Source organism: Poecilia mexicana, unplaced genomic scaffold, assembly GCF_051168715.1.
Source record: "Poecilia mexicana isolate PSO_F unplaced genomic scaffold, ASM5116871v1 scaffold_11, whole genome shotgun sequence".
NCBI classification, from domain to species: domain Eukaryota; kingdom Metazoa; phylum Chordata; class Actinopteri; order Cyprinodontiformes; family Poeciliidae; genus Poecilia; species Poecilia mexicana.
Genome location: NW_028263380.1, coordinates 17176823 through 17191979, shown reverse-complemented (window position 1 = coordinate 17191979; position 15157 = coordinate 17176823). Strand labels below are relative to the sequence as shown.

Here is a 15157-nt window from a genome sequence, read left to right as displayed (position 1 = left end):
ATGAACGGAAGTAAGATGGGGTGGAGGGGAGGAAATAGACCAGCGGACTGACGAACCGTTAGACCGGGGGACGAACACGGGGGGAAGCAATACGGGATATTTACGACACCTTCACTGGTCACACTCAGAAACTCATCTACCAGCCATGTACGATGCGCTCCGCCACCCGTTTCTTCAGACCGGGATATGAAGTTTATTGTGCGGTTCGTCGGTAAAGCTACATTTACACGGTAAGCATCAGCTACTCAGCCGCCCGCCCTGTTCAGGCTATCCGCTCACCTCAGCGCTCTTCCCGCCGTTCGCTTTCAACCAGCAGCCCCGGAGGAGAAATGCTGCCGTACTCCAGGCATTCCCCCAGTCATTTTAAGGATGCTTATTGGTTCCCCAAAAACGATAAAAAGTCAGGCATTATCATCAATCAATAAAATCCCCACGGGCCAATCTTGAAGATTGGACTTTATGCCGCTGAGACTTAGCTTTTGTCAACAACTCAGAGGCGGAAGTGAGAGCTCCGCGCAACACAAATGAAGTCCCGGCCGGAACACGGTGCGCTAACTAATAAAACATAAATTAACGAAGCTTCGAGGCAGGTAAATTTTCCTCGAGGAATTTTAGTAATCGAGGTACTCGAATCATTCGAGGAATCGTTTCAGCCCTACAATGTTTATTCTTTTATACCTCGTAATAAAAGAATAAACTAATTGTACAAAGAAAATGCATTTATAACAAAAGCAAGCAGAAGCAGAAGAAAAGCAGAGAGTATTTGCACATTCAAAGGATTGGGTAGAAGAATAAACTTTTAGTATCAACCAATAAATTACTATTCATGTTAATTTGGTTTGAATAGTCTTTCTCTGTTAGTATTAGAAATAAGGCTGCTGTTAACGGTTATATTAGTAACTGATTATTCTATCGATTATTCTGACAATTTATTGACTAATCGGATGAAAGAAATTGCCTCATTTAACCACTATTTTCTTTACACAGTCTTAGAAATACTGTAAAAGATGCACATAAACAAATAATCCAGTTCCTTTTTTAAATAAGAAAACAAACATTTTATCACCTAAAATTCAATAACATAAAATTTCTTCAGTGTATGTTTGATTGTTTGTAGCAAAGTATTGATCTGGAACTAAAAACTATTGTCTATTAATCTGTTTATTTTTTTTTTTTTTTGGATTAGCAATTGGGTAGCAAATGATACTTTACAGGAAATTTCTGGGTAAAACATGTTTACAGAAATAACTTTTTCATCTTAAATGCATATATTTTGTACAGTTTTGGCTTAGACACTGCTCTGACTGTTTTTCAGCAATTGCTCTTTTTTGAGTCTGTGTACTCCAGTTATTGATTAATCAGTTACAAAATTAGTTGATAACTATTCAGAAACTAATTATTCATGATCAACCCGATTAATCGTTTCAGTCTCAGTTTTAAATTCACATTTTCCCCTTAAATTAAAGACTCATTCCTTTTTATAAGAAAAGCTTTTTTGAATGTCTTCTGGTAATAATTTATGTTTGGCTTTAAACTTAATAATGGCTGTTTATAATTCCACTATGTCAGCAAATTTGCACGATCCAAATAACCAACTTTATTGATTACTCTTAACTCGTTTTTGCAATATTAAAGGGGCATAAAGGGGCAGTATTCTGTGTTTTCTAGGCACATAGTTCCATTTTATAGCACAATCAAGTAGCTATGTTACATTCAGTTGTCACAGAAACTCTATAAATATCAAATATGACTTGAAATAAATTAGACTGTGCCTTAAAATTGGGCCTCTGTTGCTTGGTTGCAAACTGCAGCTCTAAAGAGGAGATTAAAGGCCACAGAGATTAAAGAATCAAGGCAACACTCCAGGTGTGTTTTCGATGAGGGAATAGCATTATAAAAGAAGCCCATTTTTACATAATACTGCCCCTCTAACGTCTACAGTGAAGTTTTGTAGTTGTTGCACAATAACTCCTATGAGATGAGACTAGGGAACAGTAAAGAATGTGGAGAACGGTTTCCTGTTAGATCGGACCCGATTGAACGCGTCTCTCTTTGTCTGTCCACTCTCGCAGCTCGAGGACAATCAGGAGGACAGCGCCAAGCTCAGAGAGGTGACGCGGCGTCTCTACGCGCAGCTGAAGGAGATGGAGAAGCAGCACCAGGAGGAGCGAGACAGACTGGAGGTCAGGAAATGAGTAACTCGACTCGCCTACTGTGACTCACCGCTCTGCTACTTTCACGTTGCTTTAACTGTTATCCATTAATATTACCGTCGGAGTCCATTACTCATACTCCGACGCGCCACCCTTTATTGGTTTTTGTGAAAGATCTGTCCAGACTTGACTAACATTTTTCTAATGGACTTATCAGCATTATAGGTTGTTTTACATCACACTCATTGTTGTTTTAGCAGCAGCATGTTTAATATGAGGCAATTTTCTCTAAAGACTGACTCATCTAATTTACTTCTTGTGTCTGCAATTTCAAAAACTGGAGAACTTGGAAAGCCAAAAAAATCTACATTAATTAATTAAATACATGCTTAAGAGATTGTTTATCTCCATAAACACAAAATATACTTAAAATTGTCTTCATATTAGTGATTAGCTCTTTTTAAGACCTTAATACTTACCTCGTGAATGCTGCTGTAAATTAAAGTTAGATTGAGAAAATTAATACTTTAGAAAAGGTTTAGTATGCATCAAATATGGAGCTTTTAATAAATGTATTTATGTTTCATAAAAGTTTCATATCAGTGACGTAATGGTGTCTGATGTCTAAATTTAGATGGAAAATGTGTAAAAAGTTTTAAAATACACTGATATTTTATTGCAGCAACATGATCTCATACTGAATTTTTTTAGAAAAATATATATTTTTCTAATTTAGTATGTTTACTCATTAGAAAGAAACATTCCAATTCAAGTAAATTTTAACAGAAAAATATTTTTGTACAAGTCATACCCCTAAAATCCCATCTTATAATGTTTCTATAACATCTGATTGGTGACGTGTGTAAATATAGTGTGTAAATATAACTTTCAGTTCTTGAAACTGCTCATTTTCCAAACCCCAAAAAGCAAATGGTTGTTTTAATAAACTCTTGGGCTGATTTTAGATCCAGTTGAGACCCAAGTGGAAGCATAAAAATGTGCAAACTGTGAATTTTGCACAATAGATCCCCTCTAAACAGAGATTTGGTGAACTCAGCCAGTGAAGTGTTAACTGGTGAATCATTTCTGAATCAATTTGTCCAAATGTTTCGGTTAATTATCCTGCTGAAACAAACACCAAATCACCTCCCTCAATGGTCATCTCAACCCCAGACCCTGGAAAAGGAAATAAGAGAAAACCAAACGCTAACCTTCTGACAATAGTGAGTTTCAAGAACTCTGAAAGTTGGTGGAACCAACTAACCCCTCAGTTTTCGGTTACCTAGCAACTCACTCATTCTTTGGTTACCTAGCAACTGGCATTGAGTAACTGGGCAGTAGTAGCAGTTTCAGAGTTTAACTTTTTTTTAGGGGTGCTAATAATTTCAGATTATTTCTCAGACAAATAACATGAATTAAAAATTTTAATTTTGTTTTTTCTCAAACCTTCAGTGTGAGGTAATGTTTCCCGGGAGTCTGCACTTAAACCGCAGCCATGTCTAGAAATGCAACTGTGGACTTTATGGGAAGCTTGGAAACCACAAGTAATGGTTGCCATCAGCTTTAAATGTGTTTTCAGACGGCGATACATTAAAGTAACATCTCTATCAGCAGGAAGTGAACAGATCCATCAGATCCCGCCTGAGGAGCTGATGTGAAGACAGGCCATTAGCTTTTAGTGGATCTCAGATTAGATCGATCAAGAGATGACTCAGGCTCATGTGTGGAAAGACAGATCATCAATTTGTTCTCCATGATTCGTTCTCAGTGATTTTTTTTTTATTATTATTGAATTATATGCGCCTTCATATAAAATTAAATCAACACAATGGAGAGTTTAGTTTCATTTTGTATGCTTAGTGTGATCTGAATTGCTAGACCTGACCAAGATGCCGATATTTAACCCCTTAAATATCGCCATCTTGGTCGGATCATTCTGTTCAAGTATATATAAGATGTTAAAGCTGCAGTATGTAAGTCATAAAAAAATGTAAAACTGTCCCTATGTTGTGACAGTGAGACAGATAATCTGTGAAAAGATTGATTTCCTACAAAAATGTTTCTCTCCCGACCAAAAACGGCCAATCACAGCCAGGGGTAGGATCTTAGCACTGTCAATCATCCTCATGTACTCACTGCTCAATGTGCTAATGGTGGAGAAACGACTTACCGCTACAGGAAAACTGTCTATCCTCCATCATTGGTGGCTATGCTAACTACCCTGAGCATTAATGACCTAGCAGAAGGCTATGCTCTTCTGCTAGCTCTTCTGCAGAGGGGTCAGCAGCTCCACAAAGATGGTGATTGACAGTGCTAAGACCCAACTCCTGGCTCTGATTGGTTGTTTCTAGTTGGCATTGGAAGAAGTCAGAGAGGAGATCTTTTTTTTTCACGGATTATTTCTCATATGCAGTCATAAAAAAAAAGTCTGACCTTGTTAAAATCCCCATCTGTTCGTCATCTTGCAGGCCGAGTCAAACGAGTACCGCATCCGGCTGGCTGAGCAGTCGGAGCGTCTGCAGGCGGTGGAGCTGCAGTCGGAGGAAAAGGGCCAGCAGGTGGAGGAGCTGCAGCGGCTGCTGGAGAGCATGAGGATCGAGAGCGGCCTCCTCAAAGACAAGATGGAGGCAAGGGAGGCGGAGCTGCTCCAAGTCAAAGAGGACAATAAGGAAGGAGTAGAGAACGACGAAAGGTAGGAATTTATTTTTTATCAAGGTGAAACTTCTGTTGTAAACTCAGGTAGCGATTCGACAGAGAAAACCTGCAGAGGGTTGTTTTGTTGTTTCCAATCACTTTTTATCGTGTCGTCTGCAGGTGCACAGAGCTCAAGAAACAAGTGGCTGTGCTGAAGGAAAAGATTCATCACCTTGACGACATGATAAAGAGTCATCAGAGGAAGCTCCGCTTCATGATTGAGCAGGTATTTACGCATGCATCAAGGTTTTCTGATGGTCAGAGTTGGATAGTAAGTAGTTACAGTTACTCAGTTAGATTTAAGAACTTTAAGAAAAGTTTTGAAACTTTTATTGAAAGAAATTAATTTTGAATGGTTTTTTTGTTGTTTGTTATTTTATAATTATTTTTATATGAATTATTTTCATTTTGACCTTAAAATACCAAAATTTCCACATAAGTTTGCATTTTGGTTCGTCTGATTAGGTAATTTTTAAATATTAAATGATTGATATTTAGATCAGTTACTCAACACTTGAGTCGCCTTTTTTTACCAAATACTTTTTTCACTCTTACTTGAGTAATTTCTTTGACAACTACTTTTTACTTTTATTTGAGTAGTAATATGCTGAAGTAGTGCTACTCTTGAGTACAGTTTCTGGTTCCTCTTCCCACATCAGCTGATTATGCACACAGAGACAAAGACGACGCCAGGAATGAAGGAGTGAGACAGAGTTGACGCAGGAGGGATTTATGCTTTTTTATGAATATTACAGTTTTTGCTTGGTTTGGTTGGTATCACAGCTGCAGCAGTCACGGACAGTACTCCAAGAGAGGGATCGGGTCATCATGGACCTGGAGGAGAAGGTCGCTTTCCTGGAAGCTGAGGTGAGTAGGTCAAAGGTCAAAGGGAAAACGACTGGCCCTCCAAAGGGCTTGTTCACCTTTTAAAACAGCCATTACAGTGATTCTGAAGTTTCTTTATAAACAGCCTTTCTATACCTTTGACTGCTTCACAATTTGTGGTGTTATAACCACAAATCTTATTTTGCCTCTTTACACTGATACCCCCAATTTAACTCACTAATCAATAGTCCATCGTTACTTTGTTAAAACCACAAACGGCGTCATAAAAACCAGCAGATGTTGTGGAGAAGTTTAATGAAGGGTCAGGCTAACTAAGTATATCAGGCTTTCCACGTGTCGTAATCTGCATTTCTATTACAAAAGTTCACAAAACTTTGTCAATATTCTGCTAATGTAAAAAAAAAAAAACAATTTTGCAATTGCGGTGTTTCCATTAAATACAAAAGGCAATTAAAGTCACACATGAACAAGTTTATTTACGTGATAAATCATTAAAAACCATTCTGCGCTGTCATGCTCCAGCTACTTCCTGTCTCTTCTTCGTGTTTTGCGCCAGCGGTAACGTCTGGTTGTTAATCATGTGACTCCTGTTGATCATGGTTTTATAAGGAGCTGTAACATCTTCATGCCTATATTTACATGCAGATTGTACAATTCATGTCAATTTATTCACTTAAGTAGACAAAGCTTTATATGGACACATGTGTCTATGAAAAACAAGTTTTTGCAAAAAGCTGAAAATCAGAATTTCTGTAAAAGGTAGAAGTGTTAAAAAAAACAGCACATAACACAGGAATGAAAGTAAATGCTTTTCACTTGTTTCTGCTTGCAGAACAAGGAACTGCACGACCACATGGAGCACTTCCTGTCAGGACGGGACCCTCCTGCCCTGTCCACAGAAAACAAGCCAGAAATTGTTTACAGGTGAGGAGACGCCGCCCAGTTTCCTTTGCTACTCGTCATCAAGGCTTTTCTGATCTACATCAGCTCATCGTTTTGTTTTCTTTTGCAGCAAACCTTTGATCCCAACATCCCCGACCAACAAAGTGCTGCCTTTCATCAAAGTCATCGAGATCAAATCCTGAGCAACATCCGCGGAAATGATCTAGAACAAATGTGTAAATACGTTTTACTTACCCTCTGTTAATATATAGATATTTATATGTAGATCTGCAGTGATGGGTATTTAACAGACCTCATGTTTGTGGCTTCTTCACATGCAGGATATTTGTTGCATGTCAAAAACAAATAGGGCAACATGATGAACTCCTCAAAAGCAGTTAAATGATTTCTTGGATGTTACACGCGGGCACAAGTCTGTGCAGTTTGTACTTTGACAGGGAAGCCTTCAGGATATAGTGGAAAGCGTTCAAAGAACGTCAAGCTGCGTCTCGTGCAAAGTAATAAGCAGCTTTATAGGTCAAGTTAGAGAAGCTAAACTCATAGGAAACTAATCTGGGTTAAATGAAAAAATAGTCAATATTCTGATGGTTTCAGCACATTTTTATGAGTGACCAGCTTCCTTAAGGGTCACAGTTAAATTCCCCAGTGCTTTGTACAGACTTTGTTACTGTCAGAATGTTTCTCTTACATTAAGTGGGTCATTTGTGAACAAAAAAAAAATGCATTTAATGTAATAAAACTCCAACCCTAAACTCCAAATATTCTCTAAGCTATATTATTTTCCAGTCTGCAAGGTATTGCTCGAACATGCTCTGTGTCCAGGCTTAACTTCTGCTAGTCATATTTAATAATGAATATTTAACATTGTTTTGTATTTTCCTTCAACTTCTGTCAATATTTTTGTTGTGTTTCTGTAAAAGCTGTAGATAGCTATCACAAAGTGAGACATTTTGTTGCAGATTTTCTCCACTTTTATTTAAACCTAAATAAATAAAAAAAACAGGATAACCTGAATACTGTTGGCGCTTCGTTTCTTACGGGTTTAATTATGGGTTATACTGCCACCTAGTGGTGCTATCAAGAACAGGAACTGAATTAGATGTATGGTTGTTTTTATTTCTTTTCATCTTTAAGTCACATATAAACACATCTCAGATAAATACAAACCAAACAGCATCAATAAGTTATAAATTAAATATTTCACATCTGTACAAACAATTAAAAAAAAAACCTAATATTTAGATTCACATTCAGGCTTTTGAAAAGAAATGTCAAATAATTTAAAATGAAATCTGTAGCAGGTTGGGTCTAGTTACCCATTAGGCCCAAAGTTTGCAAACATTTCTGAAGTGTGTGCACAAAAAGGCGATGCCTGGAAAAGTCCCAGTTTTTTTGAGAACTTTAAAACACAACCTAGAAACACGCAGTCACAGGTTCTCCTTCTGAGCGTCTGAGTTTCACAGCGTGCTCTCCAGTGTGTTGTAGTTATCTTTGAAGCTTTTGAGCTCCAGAAAGTGTTTGGGCCTCTTGCTGCGCTGACCTGTGGAGGGCAGGTAGGTGACCTGGATGGTAGAGGGAGCGCCGCGGACTGGGGAGCCCGTTAGGTCTTTGGCCGCAGACTGGTGCTGCTGGTCCAAACTGGTGCTGCTGGAGTAGGCCTTCACTCTGGAGGAGAGGAGAGAGGGATGACTGTCGGTAAAACTGGTAAAACAGCTCTAAGTGACATTAAACTAAAATTGATGCAAAAAAAAAAAAAGATTTCTAGCAGTTCTAAGGCTATGTTTGCACATCTTGATCTTGTTTTTGTTTCTTTAGTGTTTCCATTCATACTACTAATTTAACCCAACCGCAACAAGACTTCTGGTAAAGAGTTTACATTCCCAAAACGACCTTCATGCACAGAAAAAAAAAGTTGAGGTCACAGCGGCACTTTGCTTCAGATTGTTGTTTAAAAAGAGAAAAGAAAAAAAAAGCACAACTAATATCAACGGCTTTTTGTGGAGCATTCACTGCAACTTCTGTAGAGAAATCTGTTTGGATGTGTAGTCAGAGCCAGGAGTGATGGGATCGTAATGTGATGCGCTTCAAATTCATCTGGATTTATCTTTTTCTGGAGCAGAATTATGACGCCAGTGTCACATTAATGATATAAAAGCTGCATAAAGCGCAACATGACCGTTCAGACTGAGGACGTTTTGAAAACAATCAAATATGTATCCAAATTAGTTGGAACTTCAACTAGGGAGGTGGAACTTCACCAGATCTCTGGTGAGGTGAAGAGATGAGAACTTAGCCTAAACACAGCTGGGAAGCTGTTCAGTTCTCTCCCTGTCAGCATGAATAATGTGATCTAAAGTACTTGTTCCAACAGTGTTACTTAAACTTAATAGTTTTCAAGTCTGGACCGGCACGGCAGCACTTACACGTCAACCAGTTCATCGAGAGCTTGTCGGTACTCCAGAAACTCTGCCTCGCCAAACGCCTGTCACACAGCAAGAGGAAAGTTAGCGAGCTTCCCTCCACTTTTAGCCAGAGGGGGTAAATTTAACTGGTCCTTCGCCTACCCCGGTTCCGTGGCGAGCGCTGTCGTAGCCTTCAAGCAAGCGATCGATGAGCGCGCTGCGGCTGCTCTTGATCAAAGAGTGGGAATTGCGCAGCTCCACCAGCCAGTTCCTGAAGCTGCGGCCAGTAAATGCGCTCGGAGTGCCGCTTATCTCCTGAACGGGAATCCCTAAAAAGGGAAACCAAAATATTAAAGAAGTGAACCTGTTAAAAAAATGAACGACTGCTCTGTAAGTTTGACTAAATCAGTGCTGTACTTAAAAAAATTTCCTAAGTTATTAGCAGCACATCAAAACAAAACAAGGAGCGCTCTGTGAACTTGTTTCTCTTCAAAAGGTATCAGGAACTCCAGTGCTATTTATTCTTTATGTTCATTACGTCACCAGTTTTATCATTTCTGTTGATGTTAACATCTCTTTGGTTATTCAAATGTTCATAATTACGTCCTTTTTATTTACATGAAAGCAGAATTTTGGTGTTTCTGTTTATTTTTTGTTTCCTAAAATTTACACAAAATAATCAGTTTGTTTTGCTAATCTGCTTTGAAAAATAAAGACATTCATTTATTTATAGAACTGAAACTGGATAGTCATTTAGCCTTTCAGTAGGTTAACTGTTTATATACAAGATGTGCTTAAATATTGGCAAAAATGGGGTAGTTCAAGTATTAACAGCAGAGTTACAAATAATTTTAGCACATGATTTTGCTGAAAACAGAAATATTCCCAAGTATAGTTTCTCCCTCCTCTCTGGATTAAATGCACTCAAGGTAAAGGTTGTGTGACACTATACTACTGCAATAAATAAAGACTTTACGGAGGAAGTCTGGAGGGAGCTGGGTTTGGGTAATATGTTTTCTTTTTGCATTTATCATATTTTACTTGACCTAAGATCAGAATCCTGCTAACTTCTTTGGGCCTGTGACTTTTATCCACTAGTAAGCTAAAATACCAATTCCTTACACCTATGTGGATCTGGAGATTATTTCAACTGACCATTCTTTGATGTCTGCATGCAGCACTTTGATTGGCAAAGAAACTGTAGTGCCAGATGTGTGTATAAAAGACATGCCTCCAAAGATTAATATGCTCAGTTATCCACCTGCCATCTTTAACTATAAGGTTGAGTTGAATAGTTGAAAAATGATATAAAGTATGAGTGAAGATGTTATGATATAGATCTAAAATACTGGTATTTTATTTCTGATATTGATAAATTGACTTGTAACAGAATGTTGTAGGGTTTGGGGTTTTTTGCAGGTTTTCATGTGAAAATAAGTTTGCACTGTTGCCTTGCCGCAGAAGTAAATAATTTAAGGGGATTTCCGACACTGGTTGTAGAGAGAATGATGACAATATTGCTTTAATCTTAACCACCAACAGAAACTAAATGTTAAAACTCACCTGAGTCGCGAATAGCATCGAGGGCTTTCATTCGGTACAGATAGTTGTAGCAACCTTGGAGGGAGAGAGTTGGTTTGTTACATTAAAACTGGAAAATCGTAATTTTGCAGAGTGATAAAGGAAGCAAATAATAATAATAATAATAAAATAGGACTGACTCATCTGCGATCCCCTCCTGAGTCGGTCATCCCCCTCTGACAGGAGCCGAGGTTCGAAGCAGATCTCCTGGACCTTAGAAAGCTTGGAGTCGATGTTTTCTCTCAAGCCCTGTCAATAGATTCTTGTGTAAATGATAAAGTTAGAAGCACCAGATCCTAAAGGTGAGAAAAGTCCAGTTACCTTCGGTGCATTGTGACCAATAGGTGCGTGCGGTCCACGGCGGGATCTCATCGCAAACCGCATGATTTGCCTTTTCACAAAGATAAACAGCAGCACGAACACCTGCGCACAAAGCCAGACAAAGCTTTAGAGTTTAACAATATTACGCAACTGTTTTTTATAATGTTCCCTAGATACGGTAAGTGACTCACCAAGTTGCCATAAGCCATGACCAAAACAACATTGACCCCGGACAGAGGCGACGAATCTGCCATTCTGCCTGTAAACTTCAATAAATTCAACGATTGTGGCTACATTAGCTCGGTAGCTAAGGGTACGTTCAATAAAAAGCCGAATCCGGCCAACGCAGTATAAACCGCTTTATTACATGTCTGTATTTAAATAATTCTTCTATTTAAAAAATAAATTATTATACCGTAATAACGTAATCGCCCCTTTTCATAGTGTTTACTTCCAATACCGGTTTTACCTTGAGCTAGCTTTGAACTGACAGGATGACAACTACTGCGCAACACAGGATGGTGCAGTGCTGCCCCCTCCTGGTGAGGAGTGGCGATCAAGGCAGCACACAAATAAAACATCAAGGAAGCGATTTGATTCATCTCTGAGTACAAAGCTTTGGACTCACACTTTCATATTTTTCCGGGGATTATTATCTATTTATTTGATTATCTTCAATGTAGACCTTCAAATGTTTCTCAAAAAACAACAGAGATATTAAAGTAATCAAACTCTACTTTAGCATACACTTAAAGCATTTATGTTGTTATTATTATTATTAATTATTATTATTATTATTAGTAGTAGTAGTAGTAGTAGTAGTAGTGGTGGTGGTGGTGGTATTATATATGTAACAATTTAAATTGGTAACACTGCAACTGCTGCATCATGTAAATTGCTGCATAATAATGCCACGGCTAATAATAATAGCAATAATAATAGTGGGATTTAAAAATCATATCGTATGGAAACCCCAAAGTTCCACGCAGGGGCGATCCTGGGCGAACAACCGGAGACCAAGACAAACAAAATATATTAAGTAATGACAGAACACAGTTTGCGCCACAACTATTTTGTAGCTATCTGTACTCTATAGTCCATATGACAGACAAGTCAAGTATCAGAAATCTAGATTTCGATTGAATAAAGTATGGACACCTAGATGTTTTTCTTTTTTCTACAAACTTCTGTTCCCTTTTAAAACTGCAAAAACTTTGAAGGATGAATTGATACAACACCATAACAATGACAAGCTTGCAAATAAAAATATTTAAACTATAAATCTACAAATATGTTAGGCACATTGGGAACCCCACATTGCGTGATTTTCCTGTTCTACTTATTTACAAATGCTTAAAATTCCTGATCGTTATATTTTTCCAGATTAGATGTACCCTGTTATTATTTGGGGAACCTTTCATTTAGTCAATAATAGCTATTATAATAGCTGATTGTAGATTTGTGCATCTGTTTGGTTGTTTGTTATTTTGTTGTTTTTGTTTTACTTGGACCTTGAGTTTGAAATAAAGTTTGCATCTATCTAATAAGTCCTCCATTTCTAAACACATATTGCATACTTTACCAATACATAATAACAATGAGACATAAGTACTCTCCAAAAAAGATGAGTTAGTTTCTTTTTAAATTGTTTCTTTAATTGTTTTCACCTTCTTGTGTACCTGTGTTACAGTAATCTGGGGATTGTTTTTGATTTCCACAGTGAGGAGGACACACGCCAGCTGCAGTTTGTTTCTTCCACCCTGTCGCCTCCTGTGTTGTGCATCAACATCTTCAGCATGTCACAACTCGGTTGATGATATCTAACTACATATCCGAAAGTGATCACGTGGTGTGGCTCCTGTTTCCTCGAAGCGGCTCTGTGAAAAACCACGTGACGCAGTTCTCCGTAGCGTCAGAGTGGAAAAGAAACAGGTAAATTCAGCCTCTCGTTTATTGTCTGTGGGCTTGTTGGCTCGCGTTTTTTTTTTTTTTTTTTTGTATATACATTTCCTTTAATTTGTTCTACTAAAGTTCAAGAATTACACACAGCCCTGAATCCGAACAGTAGTTCGACAGCGAGACATCTTGTCGGCTGTAGCTGTGTGTAATATATTGAGCCGGGTTTCTGGTCAGTATCGCCTGTTATTTATTTCCATCTTAGCGGCCTGCAGGCCTGCCTTCAGCCCCGGTGTTTTCCTAGTAGACAGTCCGGGTTTGGGGTTACACCGGAGGGACACTGGTTGTAAACGTTGTAGTGCACAAACTGCTAACCTAGCTAAAGTCACAGTTAGCCGAAACGAACGACATTACTTAGCATAGCTTCAAGTTATTAGCAATACTCTTATAGCAACAGGGCGTATTTTTTGTTTGTTTCTTTCTTCATCTGTGAAAGCTTCGCTGCTCGTTAAACAGGTGGTGAGCTAATTAACCTGTTGGCTATGCAGTGAACTAAAGCCATCCCCGGTATTGCTGCTTTCTCCTGGCAGCTTTCTGAAACTGTGTTAGCTCGTTAGCTGGTAAAGTTAGCCTCGTTGTCGCCATGAGGTGAAGCCGTGAGAAGCGGAAGCCCACCGAGACTTCAGAGCTGGATGTTTTCTTTCAACGATTAGCTGCTGGGCTAACTGGTTGACCATGTGGCTGGCTTATCGAAGTGACATATAATTGTATATGCGACGGGCCCTGGCTACTGATTTGCTATTATGGGCTTGTCAAAGCACGGCTTTTACGTAACCTGAGCAAGATTAAGTAGTCACCTAACCTAACATAGGTTGGATAACCATTTCCTTATGACGAATATCTGCTTGGCTATGTTTTAGTTAGTGTTTGCATTTTTTTTTTCTTTTGCTGCATGGCCAATTAAGCCCAGCTCTCTAATCAAAGGACTTTTAAAAGCTCATATTGCTCTTGGGATTGCTTCCCCTCCCTGGATGCATATGGGCGAAAAATGGGAGAGAATTGCAAATGCGTATAAAGTAGGGTTGTAACGATACATAAAACCCTCAAAACGAGACACGTCATTGAGTTCACGAGAACGAGACGGGATTAGATTTTAATATTACTTTAAAAGAAACTTCAAAGATCAAATTTATGCTGCATGAAGGCCTTTGTTCTGCCTCTTTATAGATTTTTGCCACAATCTCAACAAACTGTACGTCTTTTTCTGATTTCTTTTTATCTCTTTAGGCCTTAGGTTAGTGCTTAAACTGTGCATGCTCTGCAGTACTTTTCCCAGTTGCTATTGGTAGCGTTTGCTGTGATTGTAACGCCCAGCAACTCTTTGTCTCCTTCAGCAACTGAACAACAGCTCGTTTCTTGTTACTCTGTCAATTATCTTTTCTACTGGAAAGCCCAAAAATACTGCCAAACAGATTTAAGAGTAGTTGGAGCATCTTCTTTTGCAGCTCTACCATGATGACTGCAACTAGCAGGTGCTCATGAGATACCAGTCACCTCAAGGAGAAATATCGTCATCATTCTTCTAGAATAAAGCTAACATCTCTATCCTGTTTCATGGATCTTGTTGTCCTCCAAAGACCAAATTGAGGTTGTTTAATTTTTTCAAGAATTTCCAGACCCAGATTTGGAAACGGTGCCTTTCGTGGTTGGCTTTTTTCCCAATTCTCCCAGTCAGTGATCCTGCAGACTCCCCTCTGGGTGTTGAAGCTTAACCCTGACCCTTTGAAAGAACACATTAGATTAAGTTATTATTGAAGATGCACAGGTGTTTCTGGGCCAATGCACATTTATGGTTTGCTTGAAATCTTTCCTAATTATTAGACTTTATTTTTTAGTATTCTCAACAAAGACAAAAAGGAAATTGTTGCATATTCTTCTATTAGCATGAGTTTATCTGAAAATCAGCAAAAATATAAAACTTTTTTTCTCTATATATTTTCTAAACATGGACTTATCAGGCTTTAATAAAATTATTTTTACCTTTAATTATTTTAAAGATCAGGCAATATACTTATTGACCAACAACTTAAGCCAAAATTTGGCATTTTTCAAATATCTCTGACTAGCATGGGCTTATTCTCCCAGTATGATGATGTTGATTTTAAATGTCACAATAATTTAATTTCTTAAATTTCCAAGTGAAAAACACAGTAGTCTCTCCAGGGTAAATATTCCAGTAAGTTTTTTTCTAGTATTGTCATATTGACAAACCTTTTACAACAGTAATATAACAGGACTTTATAACTTTGTCATAAAAACAAAGAGAAAATGAAACATTGCATTGTAGCATGGCTGAAGGAG

General features: G+C 38.2%; 3 protein-coding genes across 7 annotated transcripts in view; 2 read left to right on the top strand and 1 right to left on the bottom strand.

The window, feature by feature from the left end:
* The window catches only part of tuft1b (tuftelin 1b), a 31180-nt gene extending 23570 nt beyond the window's left edge, over positions 1 to 7610 (top strand). Inside the window, exons 7-12 of the mRNA XM_014990674.2 lie at positions 2073 to 2183; positions 4622 to 4845; positions 4968 to 5073; positions 5631 to 5714; positions 6526 to 6617; positions 6706 to 7610. Of these exons, the coding sequence (XP_014846160.2) occupies positions 2073 to 2183; positions 4622 to 4845; positions 4968 to 5073; positions 5631 to 5714; positions 6526 to 6617; positions 6706 to 6778 (690 nt within the window). The 3' untranslated portion in view covers positions 6779 to 7610. The remainder of the gene's footprint in view (positions 1 to 2072; positions 2184 to 4621; positions 4846 to 4967; positions 5074 to 5630; positions 5715 to 6525; positions 6618 to 6705) is intronic.
* An 81-nt stretch (positions 7611 to 7691) lies between these two features.
* Positions 7692 to 13441, bottom strand: LOC106919972 (lipid transport auxiliary protein 1). Of its 2 annotated transcripts, none has more exons than XM_088010323.1 (7): positions 13362 to 13441; positions 10901 to 11003; positions 10720 to 10828; positions 10562 to 10615; positions 9161 to 9327; positions 9020 to 9078; positions 7692 to 8261 (listed from the first exon to the last, which is right to left on the bottom strand). In XM_088010323.1, the coding sequence occupies exons 1-7, from the start codon at positions 13439 to 13441 to the stop codon at positions 8054 to 8056; spliced, it is 780 nt and encodes a 259-aa protein (XP_087866449.1). In that variant the 3' UTR covers positions 7692 to 8053. The 2 variants fall into 2 exon arrangements, with proteins under 2 accessions (XP_087866449.1, XP_014846164.1); XM_014990678.2 differs by lacking the exon at positions 13362 to 13441 and adding an exon at positions 11092 to 11420 and having other exon boundaries at positions 10901 to 11002.
* ubap2l (ubiquitin associated protein 2-like) overlaps positions 12728 to 15157 on the top strand; it is a 32120-nt gene continuing 29690 nt past the window's right edge. For 3 of the 4 annotated variants that reach the window (XM_014990670.2, XM_014990671.2, XM_014990668.2), the window contains exon 1: positions 12728 to 12832. The gene's annotated coding sequence lies outside the window, so the exon portion shown is untranslated. Of the gene's footprint in view, positions 12833 to 12866; positions 13029 to 15157 lie in introns of those variants that run through there. The other variant, XM_014990669.2, reaches the window with a different exon arrangement.